Below are 20,860 nucleotides of genomic sequence, written 5' to 3' on the forward strand. Positions count from 1 at the left end.
ATATATGCATTATCAGCCGGTTACTCCTGGAAATCAAATTCTTTGCCAAGATCCCTAAGTCTGTTTCATGTGATATGTTCCTGAGGAAAGGATCATCTACCTGTAGTTACTTGTCGTCAGCACAATGATTTTATGTGAAAACTGTAATATTGGTCAGTGATCGTGGTCATAAAAACAAGACTGCTCTCTAGCTTCTTCAAGCAGAAGGGTTTTATTTAGTGATGTAAGCACATGCCATTGAAAGGGCAGAGCAGGTAGACTCTGTTTGATTTTTCAGAAACATTTGCAAACCTACAGCATGACTGGCCTGCCATAGCCAATCCTGACTTTGCTGTGATCCAGAAGAGTGGAGTCAGAGCTGGTGCCACAGCTGCCAACTCCAGAATGACACATTTCTGCCTTGACATCTGCTTTTCTCATATAATTCATTCTGAACAATGTCTTATGCAAAAAGCATCTTGTCAAATACATAGAATCTTGGCTGCAATCGAACCTTTTAAGCAGTTTTTAGTTTCCCAGCTTGTGCATGTCAGAAACGTGCGAAGAAGGTAGTTGGAATAAATATTGTATAAGCTTATTCACAGCATCAGTCACATTTGTCATTGGCTGACATGTTGTTGCCTGTCTCATATATGGTGATACAGGCACAGTCGAAGTAACAGGCAGCACTGTATTAAAACTCAGGGGAATAACATTTAATTTTCCAAATCACTTTGGACTGCAAAATATATTAGGTAAATTATTAACATTGAATTTACCACGTTTATTTCTACAACAGATGATACCAGTGCATATTTATAGAAATGATATAATCATTATTATTTGTAATGAGATTATATATTTATCACTATATATTTAGACTTATAGGATACCCATCTTTATGACTGTACATTTAAGAGAAAAAAAATTCTCGATTGTGGAAAAACATCGTCTCGTAAATGTCACGAAAACTTTTGCATGTTGTATCTTCACACACAGAGAAAATAGTACGGGTGAGTTATTTTTAAAAATAGTGGAGGAAAGTATTCAGAGTTATACTCCAGAAAGGGAGTTTTCTATTTTCTTTGCTCCTTTGTTTCTTTTTTTCCTCACTGAAGACATTGTAAGATAATTTAAGGTTCAGCAAAGAAAAAGGAGTTCTGGGTCACTTGTTTCTTTTAGTGACACAGTAGATCATTATAATCCCATTTTTCTGGAATAAAGATAAATTACATTTGTAAGTCTTTAAATATTAAAAAGCTAGAAGGATTCAGTAGTCTAACAAATTGGGTACTAAATTCTTTTTACTTGAGGAGTCTTTAAAATTTTAAGTATATTCAATGTAAATGGAAAGTCCTATGGAAACCCCATTTACCCATTACCTGGCTTCAACAGGGATCAGCACTCTGCAACTATTTTTAAACTATACCTGAACACATTTCTCACCTCCCGTGCGATTATCAGTTTTATTTCTACTTGAGGATAATTTTACTATATGAAAGGCACAAGCATTAACTATATAATTTTAACAAATTGTTTTCCTCTAAATGCTTATAGATTTGGCTTTTATGCTTAAGCCTTGACTTTTTCTTAAATTAATTTTTGTGTTTGGCATGTGGTAGGGATTGAGGTTAAATTTTGTTTTCCACATGGATACCCAGTTGTTCCAGCACTGTTTGCTGAAAAGATCTTTCTAGTTCCAAAGAATTCCTTTGAGGTGTCTGTCAAAAGGCAACTGTGGGTCTATTTCTTGACTTCATTGCAGGAATTGCCTATGATTTAAGGGCTGTTTTTGTATGACCCACAAACTAATAATGGTTCATATTTAAAATTTTTTCAAATAAAAAAATAAAGTAGAAAAGATATTCCGTAGATGAGCCACAAAGCCTAAAATATTTAATATCTGGTCCTTTACAAAGCTGGCAAACCCTTGAATTAGTCTGTTTCACTAATTTACTTGTATAGTTTTCAGCCAATTCTTCATCTGAATAGCTTTATGGTACATAGTAAAGTCAGATAGTATAGGATGTACAGATTTAATCTTCCTTTTCAATATATTTTTGTCTACCCTAGGTCATGTGCATACCCATATATATTTTTCAGTTACTTTACTAATTTCTATTAAAATATTGCTGCAATTACAATAGAAATTTTATTGAATCTATAAATAAATGGATTGCATTGCGTTCTTAACCATATTGAATTTTCGAACTTTGAACATAGCATATCTTCCTGTTTTTGTAAATTTTCTCTACTTTATTTCAGCAACATTTTGTAGTTTTCCATGTTAAAGTTCCAGCAATTGTTTGTTAAATGTGTTTCCAAATATTATGTGTTTTTAGTGCCATTGTAAAAAAACTTTTATACTTTAATTTTCAAATTTTCTACATATTACTTTTTCTTTATCTTATACTTTTGAGTAGTTGCCTTGTGTCTTGAGACCAGGTAAACTTACTTAAAAATTCTAGTCATTATTTAAACAATGATTCTTTTTTTGTTTGAGGGTTTTTTTTGTTTTGTTTTGTTTTGTTTTTACTGTATCCCCTTTTGTATCTTTTAATTTTATATTGTGTGACTATACATGTAGCCTCTTTTTAAAAATTTTTTATTGTTATTCAATTACAGTTGTCTGCCTTTTCTCCCCATCCCTCCACCACACCTAAGACAAACCTCCCTCCCTGCCCCACCTCCACCCTCCCCCTTGATTTTGTCCATGTGTCCTTTATAGTAGTTCCTGTAAACCCCTCTCCCCATTGTCCCCTCCCCACTCCCCTCTGGCTATTGTCAGATTGTTCTTAACTTCAGTGTCTCTGGTTATATTTTGTGTGCTTTTTCCTTTTGTTGATTACGTTCCAGTTAAAGGTGAGATCATATGGTATTTGTCCCTCACTGCCTGGCTTATTTCACTTAGCATAATGCTCTCCAGTTCCATCCACGCTGTTGCAAAGGGTATAAGCTCCTTCTTTCTCTCTGCTGTGTAGAATTCCATTGTGTAAATGTACCATAGTTTTTTGATCCACTCATTTGCCTATGGGCACTTAGGTTGCTTCCAGTACTTGGCTATTGCAAATTGTGCTGCTATGAACATTGGGGTGCATAGGTTCTTTTGGATTGGTGTTTCGGGGCTCTTAGGGTATATTCCCAGCAGCGGAATTGCTGGGTCAAAAGGCAGTTCCATTTTTAGTTCTCTGAGGAAATTCCATACTGTTTTCCACAGTGGCCTCACCAGTCTGCATTCCCACCAACAATGTACCAGAGTTCCCTTTTCTCCACAACCTCTCCAACACTTGTTTGCTGATTTGTTAATGATGACCATTCTGACTGTGTGAGGTGGTATCTCATTGTGGTTTTAATTTGCATCTCTCTGATGGCTAGTGATGCTGAGCATCTTTTCATGTGCCTCTGGGCCCTCTGTATGTCCTCCTTGGAGAAGTGTCAGTTCTAGTCCTTTGCCCATTTTTTAATTAGGTTATTTGTCTTCCTGGAGTATGAGTTCTTTATACATTTTGAAGATCAAACTCCTAAAATATTGTTTTGATAGAAACTAAAAATTAGTTTTTGTTAAGGTAGGTTTAAAAAGGTGTTTGCAGTTCTGATAGTGAGAATATCAAGAGACAGAAACAAACAGGTAATGGGAACTAGACAACTAAGAGCTGATTTTACATGGACACGTAAAGGAAGCTACAACTAAATAATACCAAATGCCACAACTTTATTATGCTTAATAGCATATGTTCCTTACTGCCCTAAGCCACTCACTCAAATTTTATTTTAAAAACATCTCCTATTTCCACCTGAACTATGCTCCATAATTCACTCTTAGATTTTTCTCAACAAGATATATTCAGGAGAGGTCCCTTGATATGAGGTCAGTTACATGAAATGTCCACCTGTGTAGTGTATATGGATTATATCAAAAGGCTTCTGAGCCCTCTTGACTGACTGTTCGCTTCCACCAATGGGCAATGTAAAGACAGGGAGAAAGAAGACTAAGGGAGAGGCATGTATTTTCTTAAATACCCCTATAGTTTCTCCCCTGGCTGGCTTATTTTTCTCTACATGTGGTTCTTTTATTTTCTTTTGGATTCTGTGTTTTTCTGGTGACCTTTTCCTTGTGAGTCTGTTGTTTTTACAGTGTATGACATTACCCCTTATAGTTTCCTTATACTTCATCCACACTTCTGTCAAGTATTTCTTTACTCAATTTACATTAGGTAGCCTCATTTGAGGGTGACATCTTTTTTCTTGTCAATATACCAGCTAATACATTAATTGGTACTTGAATTGTTCCCCCCAGAAAAGAATCTTTAAATCAGATTCTTGGATTGGACTGTGCATGTATTTAAGAAGTCAGGTATGATCTTCTTCCTGGGGCTTGGGGAACACAAATGGCAACTGGCTAATGCCATTCATTGTATGATGAAGTGCGTGTGTAGAGTTCTAGGAAGCAAATGACTGAAGTATTTAATCATTGTGGCAATAGTAGTCATTATAATTACTTTTGGTTTTTCTGGACAACTCTAGGATATATAGATGGGGAAAATATGAAGTCGACAGCTATAAAATGCAATATAAATAAGTGTGGAGAACCAGAAGGTCTCCATGGAAGCTCTGAAGGAGGCCTACATAGTTTTGTAATTGTGTTTCAGAGATGCAGGGCTGCCTCAATTCTCAAGCTTTCTATTCTCTTAAGCCAACACAGTAGCACTGAATAAGAAAAGAGAGATGTAGAGACATAAGACATGGGGGATTATGATGAGGTTGAAAACGCTGAACCTCTGAATTCCATAAACGTCTTTGGTCAGTGAAGCTAAAACCTCCCTCTTTCTCTAATCCCCAGGAGGTCATCTCTCTTCTGCTTAATAGACTTACGCAGACCATATATGAACAGTTTCCTCACAAACTAATAAAATAATCTCAGCACGCATCCCCTCCCATCCCCTCTAGTCCCATAAGAAATGTTAGTTCTGGGTGGCTCCAATACAAAAATAAGACCGGCTTCAAAACAAGATAGACTGTACACCAAAACAGGTGCAGAACATTGGGTAGAGAGCAATATGAGAGTTAACTCCAAAGGGGTTAGATAATAGAAAATGAAATATAACATTTTCTTCGTCTGACTTCTTTTCCTTGAGTGTATTCACTTTGGACTGAAGGTGTAAAATGTTGGTTATCACACTGAGGAGTGCTGTGAAATAGTCTACTAGACTGGCTAATTGAAGCCAGATCTCAATGGTAACTTACACTTACTTAATGAGATTGAAATAGCTAAACTTTTCCGGCCTATTATGTAACTGGGTTCTCAAACATTAGCGAGTGTCAGGGTCACATGGTTATTTGGGTAAAGCACAGATTCCTATCTCCTGCCCTCCAGGTGTGCCATTTGGTAGTCTAGGGCAGAGGCACAAGTAGGGGTTTCTAAAGAGTTCCCAAATGAAGTTGATAGTGTGCCTGGGGAATCGTACTTTGAAAATAATTGCGATAAACCTTATTTACTTAAAGTGGGATATACAGGCAAGCCATATCAACATCAACAAGAATGCATCTGCTACAAATACTAAATATATCGATGATATCTGAATTTATATTTTAATAAGATTCCTGGAAGATTAATATGCACATTAAATTTGAAAAGCACTACTTTAAAGAAGGACTATAAAGCTTCAGGGTGATGAAAAAGCAAAATGGATTTATTTTTATGTATACCCTGATAAGCCATCGTTTATCCGTACCCTTCGAGTGTTCCCAGAGGACATACAAGGTCTCACAAATGCATTAGTAAAGGGAGCATGTAGCTTCCTTGAGGAGCTCTGCAGATTCTTCTCGGTAGATGAGGAATGGCAGTGAAGGCTGCAGAGTAGAATATGGTTTTCTGATCTGAATCAGAATAAAGAAATGACTGTATGTACAAAGTGGCCGTAGTGACAGGGATGATTAATTCATAGGCTCAACAAGGCGGTTTCACTCAGGCTGGCCTGGCCACCTCTATTAGTAAATGCTCAACTTGGCAGCAACAGAGGCCAAATCTGAGTCTCTAATGTGGTGTCATTCCCCAGGGAAACCAGCGGGCTGTCCATTGACACAGACGCTCTTTTTTCATGTAAAATACAGCATATTGTTCAGTACCAATTTTGCATTACCTGCCTGCAGTGTTTCTACTTGAAACACTATTCCTACGTCCAGAATGTGCCTTTTCCACCGACTTTTCCATTTTACAGTGGCAATACAACTTTATTTCCAACAAGGGGATCTATGTTAAGTCAAATGCACATAGCCAAGAGCCCACATCCATGGAACTTTTCAGTGGTGTTACCACCCTGTTCTGTTCCCTAGAGATAACTAGCTTGCCAGGATGGTGGGATATACTGCTGAATTCTCAGATTAGGGGTAGCTAGGAGATGATCTACTGTGAGATTGCATTGTTCTTCTACAGTAGGTGGCATATGACTTAAATTAGAGGTCAGCATATGTTTGCTTTTTATTCCGAGACCTTGTAATGAATGGAATTTGAATTTCTATGGCCAGGGGGTGAATGCTTCCATCGGGAAACTTAGTTGTGTTGCAGATGAATTCCAAGCTCAGCATGTCCCCTGGCCATTTGTGGATTCCTCAGGCTATTGAATCTCTTACCAATGTATTTTCTGTACTGGCTGGGGATAATTGGTCTTGATGATGACCTCAGGCAAATACAATAAGGACAAGGGAGGCAAATGACCAGATATAAACCCAGGAGATTGACTAAGATGCCCCTTCTCCCTTTCTCTGAAGTCTGAGCAATGGAAACTTGTGGTAAGCCATTAAAGACAAGTCCACTAAGGACACAAATCATACATGAATGGATGTTTGTGTCCTTCTACAATGAAAAAAAAAGCTGTTCAGCTGCGGCACTTACAGAAGATAAGGAGAAGGTGGAGTGAGAGGTGGGAGAAGGCAGCTATGATGAACAAACTAGGTCTCCTTACAGTTACTAAATGGAGACTGTAGCAGTTGTTTTACCTTAAGGAACACTAATAGTGATTAACCTTTAGGGAGTAAAATGATGACCGCTGGTGGGATTTCATATTTCCTTTTGTGGAGAACCCAAATTTTCTCTTGAATTTGTCTCTGCCTTGCTGTGTGCTCTGACGTAGCTGAGGTAGTCTATTCAAAGTGTGTGTGAAAGGATGTGCTGGTCGTTGAACTGTTTTTCCTGGTCTCAATGATTTAGTGCAAATTGTGAGTGCACTATAAGAAATCTTTGTAGCATTTTGCTGTAACAACTAAGTAAGTGATAGTGGGTTCCTATTAGTGAACAAAGATTAGTTCAAGCGTGTGTGAACTAGTCTTGAGTCCATGTCTGTGACCATATTATAGGGGGTAATACTATGAGGTTAATTTTCCAAATATAATCCAAAATAATACCAAATTCAGAGAAAATGCACACATATGTTTTCATAACTAAGTTTATAATCATTTAAATTTCTTTAAAGTCTCTCTTACCTAACACATTTTAGCTAAATTTGAGAAATAAAATGTATCATGTGTTTTAACCTTAATAAATTGATGATGAATATGATTTACTGGAATTTTGTCAAAGGAAAACACTCATGCATATGACTGCAATAATTAAGTGATGGTGATGAAAATGATACTGAAGGAATGAAGGTCAAACAGTTTATAATGGTTGGAAAGCTCTAGGTCTTAGTTTATGAACATCTCCGAAATCCGGGGCGATACACAAAACCACCCGCGGGAAAACTCGAGTCCCGGTCTAACCACGTTGGCTTGCCTCCTCTATCTGTCAGTGTCTCCACAGGACACTCGGGTCCACCGAGAACTTAAGGAAATGACCCACCACAAAGCCAGCCCCACACCGATTCAAACTTGTGGCCCCAAAATGCTTCCTTCTCTACCTTTCATCTCAGTGTGGTGATCTTTTCACTCGTCCAAATGCACATCTTCTGTTTGTACTGCGATCCGTGTGTAACATTAAGTTCCTCTTTGAATGCCTATAAACTTGACCAGCTTTCAAAAGGTTTTGTTTTGACGAAGGTGGTTTGTTTGTTTGTTTGTTTATTTAAATTGAGCTGTCTACAGTCTTTATCATAATACTAGACAAGAATACCGATGAACTTATCAGTTTGTGAAATAGAGCAATTTTAAATTAAGAACTTATTTTTTTACTCTTTGGTATTTATTAACATGAGAGGTTTTTTTGTTTGTTTGGTTGGTTGGTTGGTTTCCTTTGAAAGCACCTTTTCTATGCAGCAATAGCCATTAGTGTTCTGGGGGATAATAATATTGCAAAATTATAGTTTTTTTATACTCTTAGTTTACCTTATACAACTTCTAATCTTATTTATAATGCTAGTAAGCTGAATATAAAAATTGGGCAATAACTTTCAAGTAGCTCTCTGGTTAATAGTGGATTAATTCAAACTGAGCAACTTGAAAGTGCCAGGATAAAACAGGTTAAGAAAATGTACTGTTTCTGGGGTTTAAAATAGCTTCTTCAATACATAAAGTGTTTCTGACTTTCATCATACAGACTAAGCAGATAAAATAAACTTTTAAAAATATCAAAGAAGCTTATTTAATTTAGTTTGGTTTATTTAATTTTTAAAATGAAAACTGTCTATACTGTGAACAAAGGATATGACTTAAAAAGTTTATTTCATGACTAGTTACAAAGAATATTAAATTAAATTTACTTAGCTAGATCAGCTTTTTATACGATGAGCCTATTTTCCTATACCTGTTATAGTGTTGCATTTTTAAAATCTATGTTATTTAGTATAATGTAGAGGAAAGTGCTTAAGGAAGTACCCTTTTAAAGAAAATTTTACACGTTTGAGTGTGTCTGTGGCACTTTATTAATCAAACTGAAGCTCATTTAGTTTTCTATTATAGAGACATTGTGATAGGAAGTCATCGCTGGCTTAATACAGGTCTCCTTTTAAACAAAAAAAAACAAACACTGCATTATTATTTAATATCTAAAATATGTTCTTCAATTAAATGACTGCTTCCAGGGGAAAATTAGTTATTGAAATAATTCTTCTGTCCTGTATTCTTTTTAAAAAGATTTTATTTATTTATTTTTAGAAAGAGGGGAAGAATGGAGAAAGAAAGGAAGAGAAACATCAGTGTGTGGTTGCCTCTCATGTGCCCCTTACTGGGTACCTGGCCCACAACCCAGGCATGTGCCCTGACTAGGAATCGAAACGGCAACCCTTTGGTTTGCAGGTGGGCACTCAATCCACTGAGCCATAACAGCCAGAGCTCTTCTGCCATGTACTCTTAATTGACATTTGGTATAATCATAAGATTCACGCTTTGTTCGTTAGTCCTATTTCTCTTTAAAAAACCTTGCCTTATTGTTTATAGTATTTGTTTCCTTGGATGATTTTAAAGGTGAGAAAGCAGATTTAACTTTAGAGTTATGACCACTCATAATTCTTGCAGAGATACCGAAAAAAGCACACTGTTATTATACAAATCGTTCTACAGAGTAAAAATATTTGAAATATTTATTGCAAATTAAATCTAAAATTAGAAGTGGGAGAAGGCTATGCATAGGACCTACCTTGCTTCCTAGAATATAAATCCCCTTTAAATCAACCAGAAACTCAGAAAACATAGAAAGATAAGTGAAGTTGTCAGAAGATATGTTTATTTTGTTACTACCATTAGTATTGCCCCATTTCTTCTTTTTAACTTTATTTTTATTTGTTACACTATTATAGATGTACCCATCTTCCCCCGCTACTCACCTTCTCCTCACCCCCTGCTGCCCAGCCATCACCAGACTATTGTCTGTGTCCATGGGTTGTGCATATATATTCTTTGACTAATCCCGTCACCTTCTTTCATCCAGTTCTCAGCCTCCACCTCTGCCCCATTTCTTTTTGCTATGCCCTTTCTTTTATGTAACACTTCCTGCAAACCTTTCATTAAATAAGGTGCTTTTGCTTATTTATTCTTTAACACATGGGCTGTTGTCTATGCATGAAAAATTGCTTGAGAATTAAGCGCCCCTATTTCTTTTTGCTATGCACTTTCTTTTATATTCAATATACACTTCTGGTGAGCCTTGTAGTAAATGAGGTGCTTTTGCTTATTTATTCTTTAACACATAGGCTGTCTATGCATGAAAAGTTGCTTGAGTTTTAAGTAAGATTTATTTAAATGGTATTTAAAATGAAAAACATATTTTACTGTAAATTAAACATAATTTGTATTATTTCTATAACAAATAAAATGCAGAAAACTAGTTTAAAAAGAGAAAACACCTTCATTTGTTTTTATTAATGTTTTATTAATTCATAAGTTTAACAAAATTTATTCCTCTACATCTGTTAACTCTATGTGCAATTTTTAATTATCAAACTCCTGTAAACATATTAAATTACATTTACAAATTTGACATAAACTCTTCAGACTTCTAAAGGGGTAGATAAACATATCAAGTAGGTGTTTTTCCTGGATGGTTAAGTAACTCAAGTTATTCAATCATACTTATATGTGTATTAAATTAAAGTATTTTAAACATTGAAATATTGTTTAAAAGCTTAGTCCCATACTACTTGCTAAGTGTCCCCAGACACAGCACTAGGAGCAGCCAGCCTAGAATCATAGCTTGGCTTCACCTGGGAATCTCCAAGCTCCACACAAGTAATAGCCATCTCAGATTGCTTTATAATTCAGGCAGGGTGGCCCTGGAAAAACACAGATGGGAGCTGGCCTTGACCTGTACCACCTGGGAAACCCCAGAGCCTGCCAATACAGTGGACAACTATGGACCACAACAGAGCACCACCACCCTGCCCCTTCACAGCTGATCCTCCAAGGAGGGTAGAGGTTGTTTGTCAGTGGTCACAGCCAGTCCTTGCTGTGACTGGCCTGGGTAAATCCATCCCACTGACTGCCACTAGCAACTGAGGCTCAAGTGCAAGAGGAGGGTATACTCAGCCCACACAAAAGGCATACCCCAAGTACCCAGCATGGGTGATAATGAAGGCTGTACCACCGAACCCAACAGGACACCTACTACTTTAGTCCACAATGTCAACACATGGAGTCATAGCAGCTCTACCTAATAAATAGAAAGAAACAGAGGGAAGCTGACAAAATGAGGAGACTTAGAAACAAAGCCCATAAAAGAACATATCAAACTCCAGAAAAAGAACTAAATGAAGTGGATATAAGCCATCTATCAGGTGCAGAATTTAAAACATTGATTATAAGAGTGCCCAAGGAAATTAGTAAGGACCTCAACAGCATAAAAAGCTATCCAGTCAGAGACAAAGAACACACTAATTGAAATAAAGAACAATTTACAGGGAAATAGCAGTAGAGTGAATGGAGCAGAGAATCAAATTAATGATTTGGAACATAAGGAAGGAAAAAGAAAAAAAAACAATCAGAACAATGGAAGAAAAAAGAATCCAAAAAACCAAGGATATTGTAAGCAGACTCTGAGTCAACTTCAAGCATTCCAACATTCTCATTATAGTGGTGCTATAATGAGAAGAGAAAATGCAAGAACATGGAAATCTATTTGAAAAAAGAAATAGTGAAAGAAAACTTCCCAATTTGGGAAGGAAATAGACATGCAAGTCCAGGAAGCACAGAGAGTACCAAACAGGATGGATGCAAAGAGGCCCACTCCAAGACACAGCATAATTAAAATGCCAAAGCTTAAAGAGAGAATCTTAAAAGCAGCAAAGAGAAAAGTGGTTATTTACCTACAAGGGAGTTTCCATAAGTCTATCAGATGATTTCTCAAAAGAAACTTTGCAGGCCAGAAGGGATTGGTAAGAACTATTCAAAGTCATGAAAAGCAGTGACCTACAGCCAAGATTGTTTTCCTCAGCAAAGCTATCATTTAGAATCCAAGGGCAGGTAAAGAGCTTCCCAGACAATAAAAAAATAAAGGAGTTCATCATCAGCAAACCATTATTACATGAAATGTTAAAGGGTCTTATTTAAGAAAAAGAAGATCAAACCTATGAACAATAAAATGGCAAAAAAAATACATATCTGTCAATGATTGAATCTAAAAAAAACCTAAACAAACAAGAACAGATACAGAATCATGGATGTGGAGAGATTTTGTTGGTTGTCAGATGGGAAGAGGGATGTGTGGGATAATGGGTGAAGAGGTGAAGGAATTAAGAAGTACAAATAAGTAGTTAGAGAATAGCCATGGTGATATAAAGTACAGTATAGGAAATGGAGTAGCTGCACAACTTATATGCATGATCCATATACATGAACAATTGCGTGGGGATTGCCTGAGGAAAGGGGGGGGGGTCACTGGGTGGAGGGGAAAAAGGGGGAAAATTAGGACAACTATAATAGCATAATCAATAAAATGTAATTAAAAATAAAAACTTAGTGTCATCTCTTATTTTAAATCACATATGTAATAACAATGAAAATATCCTAAGTTGAAATTTCACTAAAGAAAGAAAATTTACACTCTCAAGTGAAGTTTTGTTAAAAAATTTGCAGCACAATTTATAATAGCCTAGTGCTAGAAGCAACATAGGTGCCCATCAGTAAATGAGTGGATCAAAAAACTGTGGTACATTTACACAATGGAATACCATGCAGCAGAAAGAAAGAAGAGCTCCCAGAAGGAGCTCCTAACTGAAATAAGCCAGGCAGTGAAAGACAAATACCCTATGATCTCACTCATAAGTGGAACCTAATGAACAAAACAAACAAGCAAGCAAAATATAAGCTGAAACATTGAAATAAAGAACATACTGATGGTAACAAGTGGGGAGGGGGAGGGCGATAAAGGGGGCAAGAAAGGAAAGTGTTGTCAAGGAACATGTATAAAGGACCCATGGACAAAGACAAAGGAGGGAAGGATTGAGGGTGGGTGCTGGGGGTGAGTGGGGTGGGGGAAAGTGGGAAAGTGATGGTGGAAAAATGGAGACAATTGTACTTGAACAACAATAACAATAAATAAATAAAAATGGAAAAGAACACTTGTCATCACTGTCTTGCTAGAGATTTGATTTAGTGTTATAGAGTTTAAAAACAGTCCATGTTTCAAAGTTTCTAATTGATTCTAAAGGAGCCACAGGTTAAGAAGTTGAGCCTATTCAAGAAGAACGTTTTAGCTTCTTTAAAAAACAAAAAATCACTCAGTCTACCTACACATTTTAAAAAGTATGTTCAATGATTTTTGTTTTTCTAATTCAAGCAGTGATATTTTTTGTGAACAGCAGCTGCCTGATTAGATAGAGGCTGTAATCTTTTCAATGGTGGGGGTGTATGGGAGATGAGGGAAACCTGGCTAATTTTTAAATTGCCTTTCTATAATTATATATTTTTAAAGTTTAATATGGTCTTTCTCTTCATTTCAACAGCATCAATTTGATGGTCTAAAAATAAAATCTTGCAGTATTCTGAGACTATTAATTTTTGTCATTTTCATATGTCTAAATTTGGATACACTGTAATTCACTTAGAGTTTTATATTTTCTATTTAGCCCAACTGGTTGGTACAGCAAGCAAATGTCACTAAGCATTTTGACATCACTAATATGACTTCCCTTGCTTGTTATCTTGTTCACTCATTTTTGCCAAAAAGAAATGGCCTTTGCTTCATGACAAATTCTGAGAATAAACTATTGCCCCTCCCCTTTTATATTGTGTTTTGCCTATGTATAGTCTTCTCTCTTTTTTTTTTTTTCTGTTGGGTTTTAGGTAAGTTCCGTGCTTCCTTTTTCTTTTTGAGTAGTTATAGAAAATGTGATACTATACTTTAAAATATTGTGGTGTATGTTTCCAATTTAGTAAAATAGAATGAATAACCCCTTTATTATGCTTTAGTCTGCGTGAACTCCCATGGCAGTAGAATGAAAAGTATTTATTGAGTAACTGCACGCTCTTTCTTGCCTACATTACCTTATTTATTCCTCAAAATAATGCATATTACTGATTATAAGAATCTTGCCCAAATGGTACAATAAGCAAAACTTGCATAAGATCACAAAGTGAGAAAATATTGGGGCTAAGATTTTGAGCATAGGTCTTTTGCTCTTTGAGCTGTATTAGTCATATACTGGTGCATAACAATATTAAAAACAAAATGTTTTATAACAGCACACATTTATCATTTCACAATTTCTTCGTGTCAGGAACTCAGGAATAAGAGAGCCTGGTTATCCACTTGTGGTCTCACAAGACTATAATCAAGGAAAATTGAAAAACTACTTCCAGGAAAGTCCGGGAATGTTTTGATAAAGAAGTTTTGAACACAAAAAGAGTTTTTTTCTTTTAACATATGAATTTTAGAATATAAATTTTACACAATAACAACTATATAATGGCTATTCTTACTGTTTACCTCACTGCAAACTGCATATTAGCTACATTTTTACATTGTAGTTTGTTTTCATTGAATACTGTACATTTAGGAGCTTTGTTTATGGTTTCATTTGCAGGGGGTAACATGCGAGAGAAAGCAATAAACACTCCTGGCTTACTGGGGAAAGATCGTTGTGACAAATTTTACACAATTCCTATTATTACATATGTTTGATTAATTGTTTTATAGCAACAAGTAGTGGGTTCTGTGAACAGAGTCATTTCTTTAATGTTTGGAATGAACCCAAACAGTCATCTGCTCTTCCTGTAGAACTCACTCTTTCCGCTTCCTTGAATTAGGTTAGTTAGAAAGACAATGGACCCTCCCCCTGCCAGTGCCACCTCCACAGTATTTTAGAGAGTAATTCATTTGTGTTATAATTGCCAATTGCATAAGTGAATAACTGTTGCAGAAAAAGATTAAATATCCAATTATGATGTATACCATGTACATACATACATTTAGTTCCTATAGCATGCATTATGTATATGTATCTGTGTATACATGCATGTGTGTGTAGATCCTAATGGAACCAAACATAGGCTGGAGATGAATAAAACATGTTCAATCTAAAGATCACTACTGGTAAGAATTTGTTGAAAAAGACCTTATTCTGGCCACCAAATCCAATTTCAGTTTCTATGAGAAAAGTCAAAATTAGCTGAGGTTAGTAAGTGGAAAGAGTGGTTATCACTCCCTAGCAAGAGCCAGCTGGATGGGTTGTCTACCAGTTGGAAAGCAGCATAGGAAAACTAGGCCATGGAAACAAGGGGTTCTCTTTACAGCTTGATCTAGAATAAGCATTCTCTCACTACTTCTAACTTGCTAGAATGAATCTTTTGAATTCAAGTCCTTTAAGTTCATATAAATTTTTGGAGATTGCTTGGCAGTTCTATGCATTAACCAAACATGATAGCACTAGCTCTTTGACCAGAACAGAAGACTTGATTTGAAAATGAGTCACTGTGTGTTAGCGCCAAATGTGTTCCCTTCCAAAAGTGCATTTAATCACATCAACAACAATAACTATAATTCACAATTTTCAAGTCCTTATTCCATACAAGGGACTGCAATCAGTACTTCCTTATATACATGGGTGTAGGGGAATAAAATTGGTGCAAAGAGTAAATTGTACTTATTCATAGATTATTTTACAGTATATTTATGTCTTCTTGAACTATTCTGCACAAACTTTTCTCATAATTAAAATGAAAGGCTAGCTATATAAAATAGTAAGAAAAAAGGCTGAAAATCTATCTCAGTACTTTTATTTAGTACAAGTAGAGTCTACCTTAGTGGCAATAATTTGTAATATGTTAATCTGGAAAGGCCGTGGGTACAGATGAAAGAGCTGCAAGGTTATTTCTCATCTGAATTAACAATAGATTAATGAAGAAGACTAAATGCTAGATTGAATTCTCAATTTTGATGAAAAGGTCTCTACTTAGAAGCAAATGGTCCTCAATACCTACATCTTGAAGGAAGAAGCACCCCCCCATATTTTAGGATGTAAAAGATTGAATGACTGTGACAGTTGGTAAAAAATATCAGTAAATATTTAGTGGTGCTAGTATTGATATTTTCATTGTGATTTTTTTGTTTTGTTTTTGCTCTGGATATAAGAACACAAGTTTTTTCAGGTACATACAAATGATGTTATGGTAGAAACACTGCCTCTATTGTGGTACAAATTTTGTCAAAATTGAAGGTGAGTAGGGTCACCTACTAATAATCTATCCATTAAACATGGATGGTAAATGGTGGATCCAGGGTCAAATCCTAAGTCTGTTCATTTCAGCACCAGCTCTCTTAACATCTATGATATGAATATCAAAATCAGTTTAATTCCTTTACCCTGATTGTAGCCATTTATTATGAAGAAAGGAAATCTTTATGCAAGGAGAATTTCATCTTGGGTACCACCGATTCTAAAACAAGTCTCTTCAGAGTTAACGCCTGTTGATTAATTGATCCCCTTCTTTCCATGCGATATGTCTCTTCACCTCCAGTAATATTTCTAGCTCTGGTATACTCTTGATAGCAACAAAGACATCGGACTTTCTTGTTATTGCTGCCTAGTGTATCCTTTCCTTTTATTTTAATCTATCTGTGTTTTTACATTTAAAAATGAAATTGAGGATGGAAATGGATTTTAAATATCACATGGAAGAGGTTAAATGAAAGTTTTTACTGGACAAAAGGGAAGCTTGAAAAATAGAGAGAAGGCAAGGGAACAACGTTCTCCCAATCTGCCCAGATATTTGCTGGGTGGCTACTTACAGCATTGTCTTAGAACATCAGCTGCCCAGATCTGAAAATTCTTTGACCTGTGGAAAGTTACTATCCCCACTGCTAGGATAGAATAGAGGAAAGGCCCCATGGCTTAAAGTTGACTTCAGCTTGGTGCCATCTATTGTGTTGAGAGGAGAGTGGAGGACAGGGTTGTCCAGGCAACCCATAGTGAACAACTATGTTCATTTTTTTCTTTATTTTTATTGTTGACATTACTGCAGATGTCCCTATTCACACCCTTTGCCCTTGTCCTTCCAGCCCCTGCTCTCCCAATCTCTGTGAGTTATACATATACGTTTTTTGGCTATTCCTTTTATCTTCTTTCACCCCCTTCTGTTCCTCCACCCCCTGACAGCTGTCAGTCTGTTCCATATATCCATGCCTCTGTTTCTATTTTTTTGGTCAGTTTATCTTGTTCATTAGATTCCACATATAAGTAAGATCACATGGTATTTGTGTTTCTCTGAATGGCTTAGTTCACTTAGGATAATAATCTCCAGGTTTACCCATGATGTCACAAAAATAAGATTTCTTTCTTTTTTATGGCCACATAGTATTCCATTGTGCAAATGTACCACAGCTTTTGTATCCACTTATCTACTCATGGGTACTTGGGCTGTTTCCAGATCCTGGCTATTGCAGACAATGCTGCTATGAACATAGGAGTGCCTACATTCTTTCAGAATGCTATTTCAGGATTCTTAGAATATGTTCCCAGAAGTGGAATCATTGGGTCAAAAGACGGTTCTATTTCTCCACATCCTCGTCAGCACTTATTTGTTGATTTATTGATTGTGTAGCCATTCTGACAGGTGTGAGGTGTTACCCCATTGTGGGTTTTAATTTGCATACATCTGATGATTAGTGATGGTGAACAATTTTTCATATGTCTTTTTGGTCTTCTGTATGTTCTTATTCAGGTTCTTTGCCCATTTTTAATTGGATTGTTTTTTTCCCTAGTGTGGAGTTGTATAAGTTCTTAATATATTTTGGAGATGAGCCCCTTATCAGCTGTATCATAGGTGAATAATGTTCTCCCATTCAGGGGGTTCCCTTTGCATCCTGTTGATGGTTTTCTTTGCTGTGCCGACTGCCCCCAGCACCATGTGTCCCTGAGCTGTTCTCTCTTCTCTCTCTTATCTAAACTTTTGGTGTGGAGTGACATGGCATATGAAAATCTTGAGAGGTTTTTGGCAATGTAGTGGAGCATTTTTCTGGAAGAAAAGCAAAGCTCTTTCTTTTTCAACACACCAGAGCTAGAAACACTTATAGCTGAGTTTCAATCATTGAAGAAAACAGGATGAGGCAAGAGCAATAACAAAAAATATATATATTTAGATTGTCTCTATGAAACTAAAAAAAAATCCTGAAATAAAACACAAGCCCCCATAGAGTGTTTCAGTTTCAATGATTTAATAGTGGTTTAAGGAAAGGGAAACATTTTTGCACTGTTGGTGGAAACGCAGACTGGTGCAGCCACTGTGGAAAGCAGTATGGAGATACTTCAAAAGATTAAAAATGGATCTGCCTTTTGACCCAGTGATCCCACTTCTGGGAATATATCTGAAGGAACCCAAAACACTAATTCAAAAGAACATAAGCACCCTTATGTTCATTGCAGCATTATCTATAACCACCAAGATATGGAAGCAGCCCAAGTGTCCATCAGTAGATGAGTGGATCTACTCAACTATAGGACATTTACACAATGTAATACTACTTGACCATAAAAGAGAAGAAAATGTTACCATTTACAACAGCATGGATGGACCTGGAGAACATTATGCTAAATGAAATAAGCCAGTCAGAGAAAGACAAATACCATATGATTTCACTCATATGTGGAATCTAATGAACAAACTGAACTAACAAGGAAAATGGAGACAGACTTATTGATGGAGGATAGGATGACAGCTGATTGGGGAAGGTTAGATGATGGAGGGATTGAGCAAAAGGGAAAAAGGACTCATGAACACAGACAACAGTGTGGTGATTGCTGGGGGGAGGTGGTATAAGGGTACAAAATGGTAATGGAAAAAATACAATAAAATTAAATTAAAAATAACTGTTACAGTCTTCTCTGGGTATAATTCATCTGCATTGTGAAGGAGAGTTTGTCATCCCTTCCCTCCATATGCCTGTGTGGTGTGCATGTGTACTGTAGAGAGACCTGCTGATACTGGCATTATATTCTATTGACTCAAGTTATAAATGTTAGTGTTAGTTGACTTACCTGTTGTACATTTCTTTGTTTTTTTAATCAGGAAAAAGATTCACTTAATTTGTTAATTAAATATTGAAATATAAGCCAAATAATTTTTCAAAGTTTAGTTGTGTGAAATATTTGTGAATGGATGTCCGCTGGGGCCTTAAACATATTTGTAAGTCAGAGCATGCCATCATTAGCTCATCTGTACTTTGGGATGAATTGTCTGTAGGTTATTTGTTTGCCATTCCAGAAAAAAAGGAAGGATAAATTTTATTTAATATTTATCTGTATGAGTGTGTGCTAGTTTGTGAAAAATTAGAAAAAATAATCTGCCATTTAGAAAAAATATGTGTACATGAGAGTAGGCATGTTTAACACATTATTTGTTAACACATTATGGTTCATTCAATATTCCCTATGCAGATAAAGCTCATTATAAATAATATGATAGAAAAATAGTATAGATTATTATTATAATGTATTTGCTGGAAAAAATCTTCCAAAGTACCACAGTTTTATTTGTAATTATGCAATGCAGCAGATACATTTTGCATGACTACTTCTCAGGCTAGATTCAAATTTATGGATCACCTATATATTCTTGTATGCTATCCCAAGGCAGTGAGTTCTCTAGATATATGCCATTCATCCTAATGTCTCTAGGAGCACACATTTTATTTGCATAACCGTATCTCCTCTATATGCCATAAGTTTAGCAAAATGGATCAGCTGAAAACGATTGCCCTCAGCTGTGGTGCATTTTGGTTAGCAAAAGAGACCATCGCTGTAAGGGGGGAAATGAGATCTGAATTGTGTCAGTGCTGCTTGTGATCAACTTATAAAATGCATGGGATCTTTAACAGCTTAGGAAAAAGCAGAGCTCCTATTCATCAATTCAGCTCACTGAGAAAATTATAAAAAAGCAGGCATCGGAATGTTACTTTGGAATATTGTGTTGCTCCAGTCAAGTACCTCAGACATGTCTTAAAGAAGAATGGCTTCTATTGTGTGCCTGTATGTTAGTTTTATCTTTCACATTAAGATTTATGTTTTATGGATTTGCCCCAAGATAGCAGAAAAAAGAAGCAGTTCTCACCATGGGAGACTCTGCTACTTCTTTATCTCTTCTTTTCTCTTATTTTTGGGATATCTCTTTTCTTATCAGAAGTCTTACTGAGTGAATGGAAGTACCCACTTCTGTTATTACAGACAAGTTCTTTCGATCAGGATAAAATTCAGTGATAATGCTTGTGAGAAGTGATGGGCAGGGAGGGGAACACATTCATGTTGTTAAAGGCAAACAAGAAATAGATGATGAAATTCACCAAGTGTTTGAATCTCTGCCTCCCACATTCATCTCCCCAAAATACCCTTTAGAAATAGCATAAGAAAATATGTCATGCCTTTTTGAAACAGGACATTTTTCTGAATCATGCCAAATATAAAGTTGAATAATTTGTGCTTTAAAATAGATTTCCAAGTCAGCCAGCATATTACTTTTGTTAAAAAATGTGGGATATCTGTAATAGTGTAAATAGTAAGTTAAATAATTATCTATTTCTCAGGGCCATGCAAAGATTCAATAAGATAATGTACATTAAGTGCTAAACACAGTGCTTCTTAATTCAAAAATGCTGGATACATGGTAAAAATAAAATAAAATAAAAAAGAATGAATAGAAGTAGAATATGTTTTCAAATAACTTTCTTTGGCTTCCAGGTACCATCCTGGTGGATAACATGCTGATCAAAGGGACCGCTGGAGGACCCAACCCCACCATAGAACTCTCCTTAAAGGACAACGTGGATTACTGGGTGCTCTTGGATCCTATTAAGCAAATGCTTCTCCTGAACAGCACGGGCAGAGTTCTGGATAGAGATGTTAGTGATTTTTTTTCTTTGTGTTACAACTTTATTTTACTTTAATTATCTGTACACGTTTGTGTTTGTTGATATAATGTCAAAGTTTCTTTGTGTAATTTGAGCTTATTTCCTATGCTCCTCAACAAAAAA

At 36.1% G+C, this 20,860-nt stretch overlaps 1 protein-coding gene across 1 annotated transcript in view; it reads left to right on the top strand.

Moving 5' to 3' along the window:
* The window catches only part of PCDH15 (protocadherin related 15), an 870,634-nt gene that overhangs the window by 385,055 nt on the left and 464,719 nt on the right, over window positions 1-20,860 (top strand). The window contains exon 7 of the mRNA XM_053923048.1: window positions 20,568-20,728. Coding sequence (XP_053779023.1) covers window positions 20,568-20,728 — 161 coding nt within the window. The remainder of the gene's footprint in view (window positions 1-20,567; window positions 20,729-20,860) is intronic.

This window comes from Desmodus rotundus, chromosome 4 (assembly GCF_022682495.2).
Source record: "Desmodus rotundus isolate HL8 chromosome 4, HLdesRot8A.1, whole genome shotgun sequence".
Taxonomy (NCBI): domain Eukaryota; kingdom Metazoa; phylum Chordata; class Mammalia; order Chiroptera; family Phyllostomidae; genus Desmodus; species Desmodus rotundus.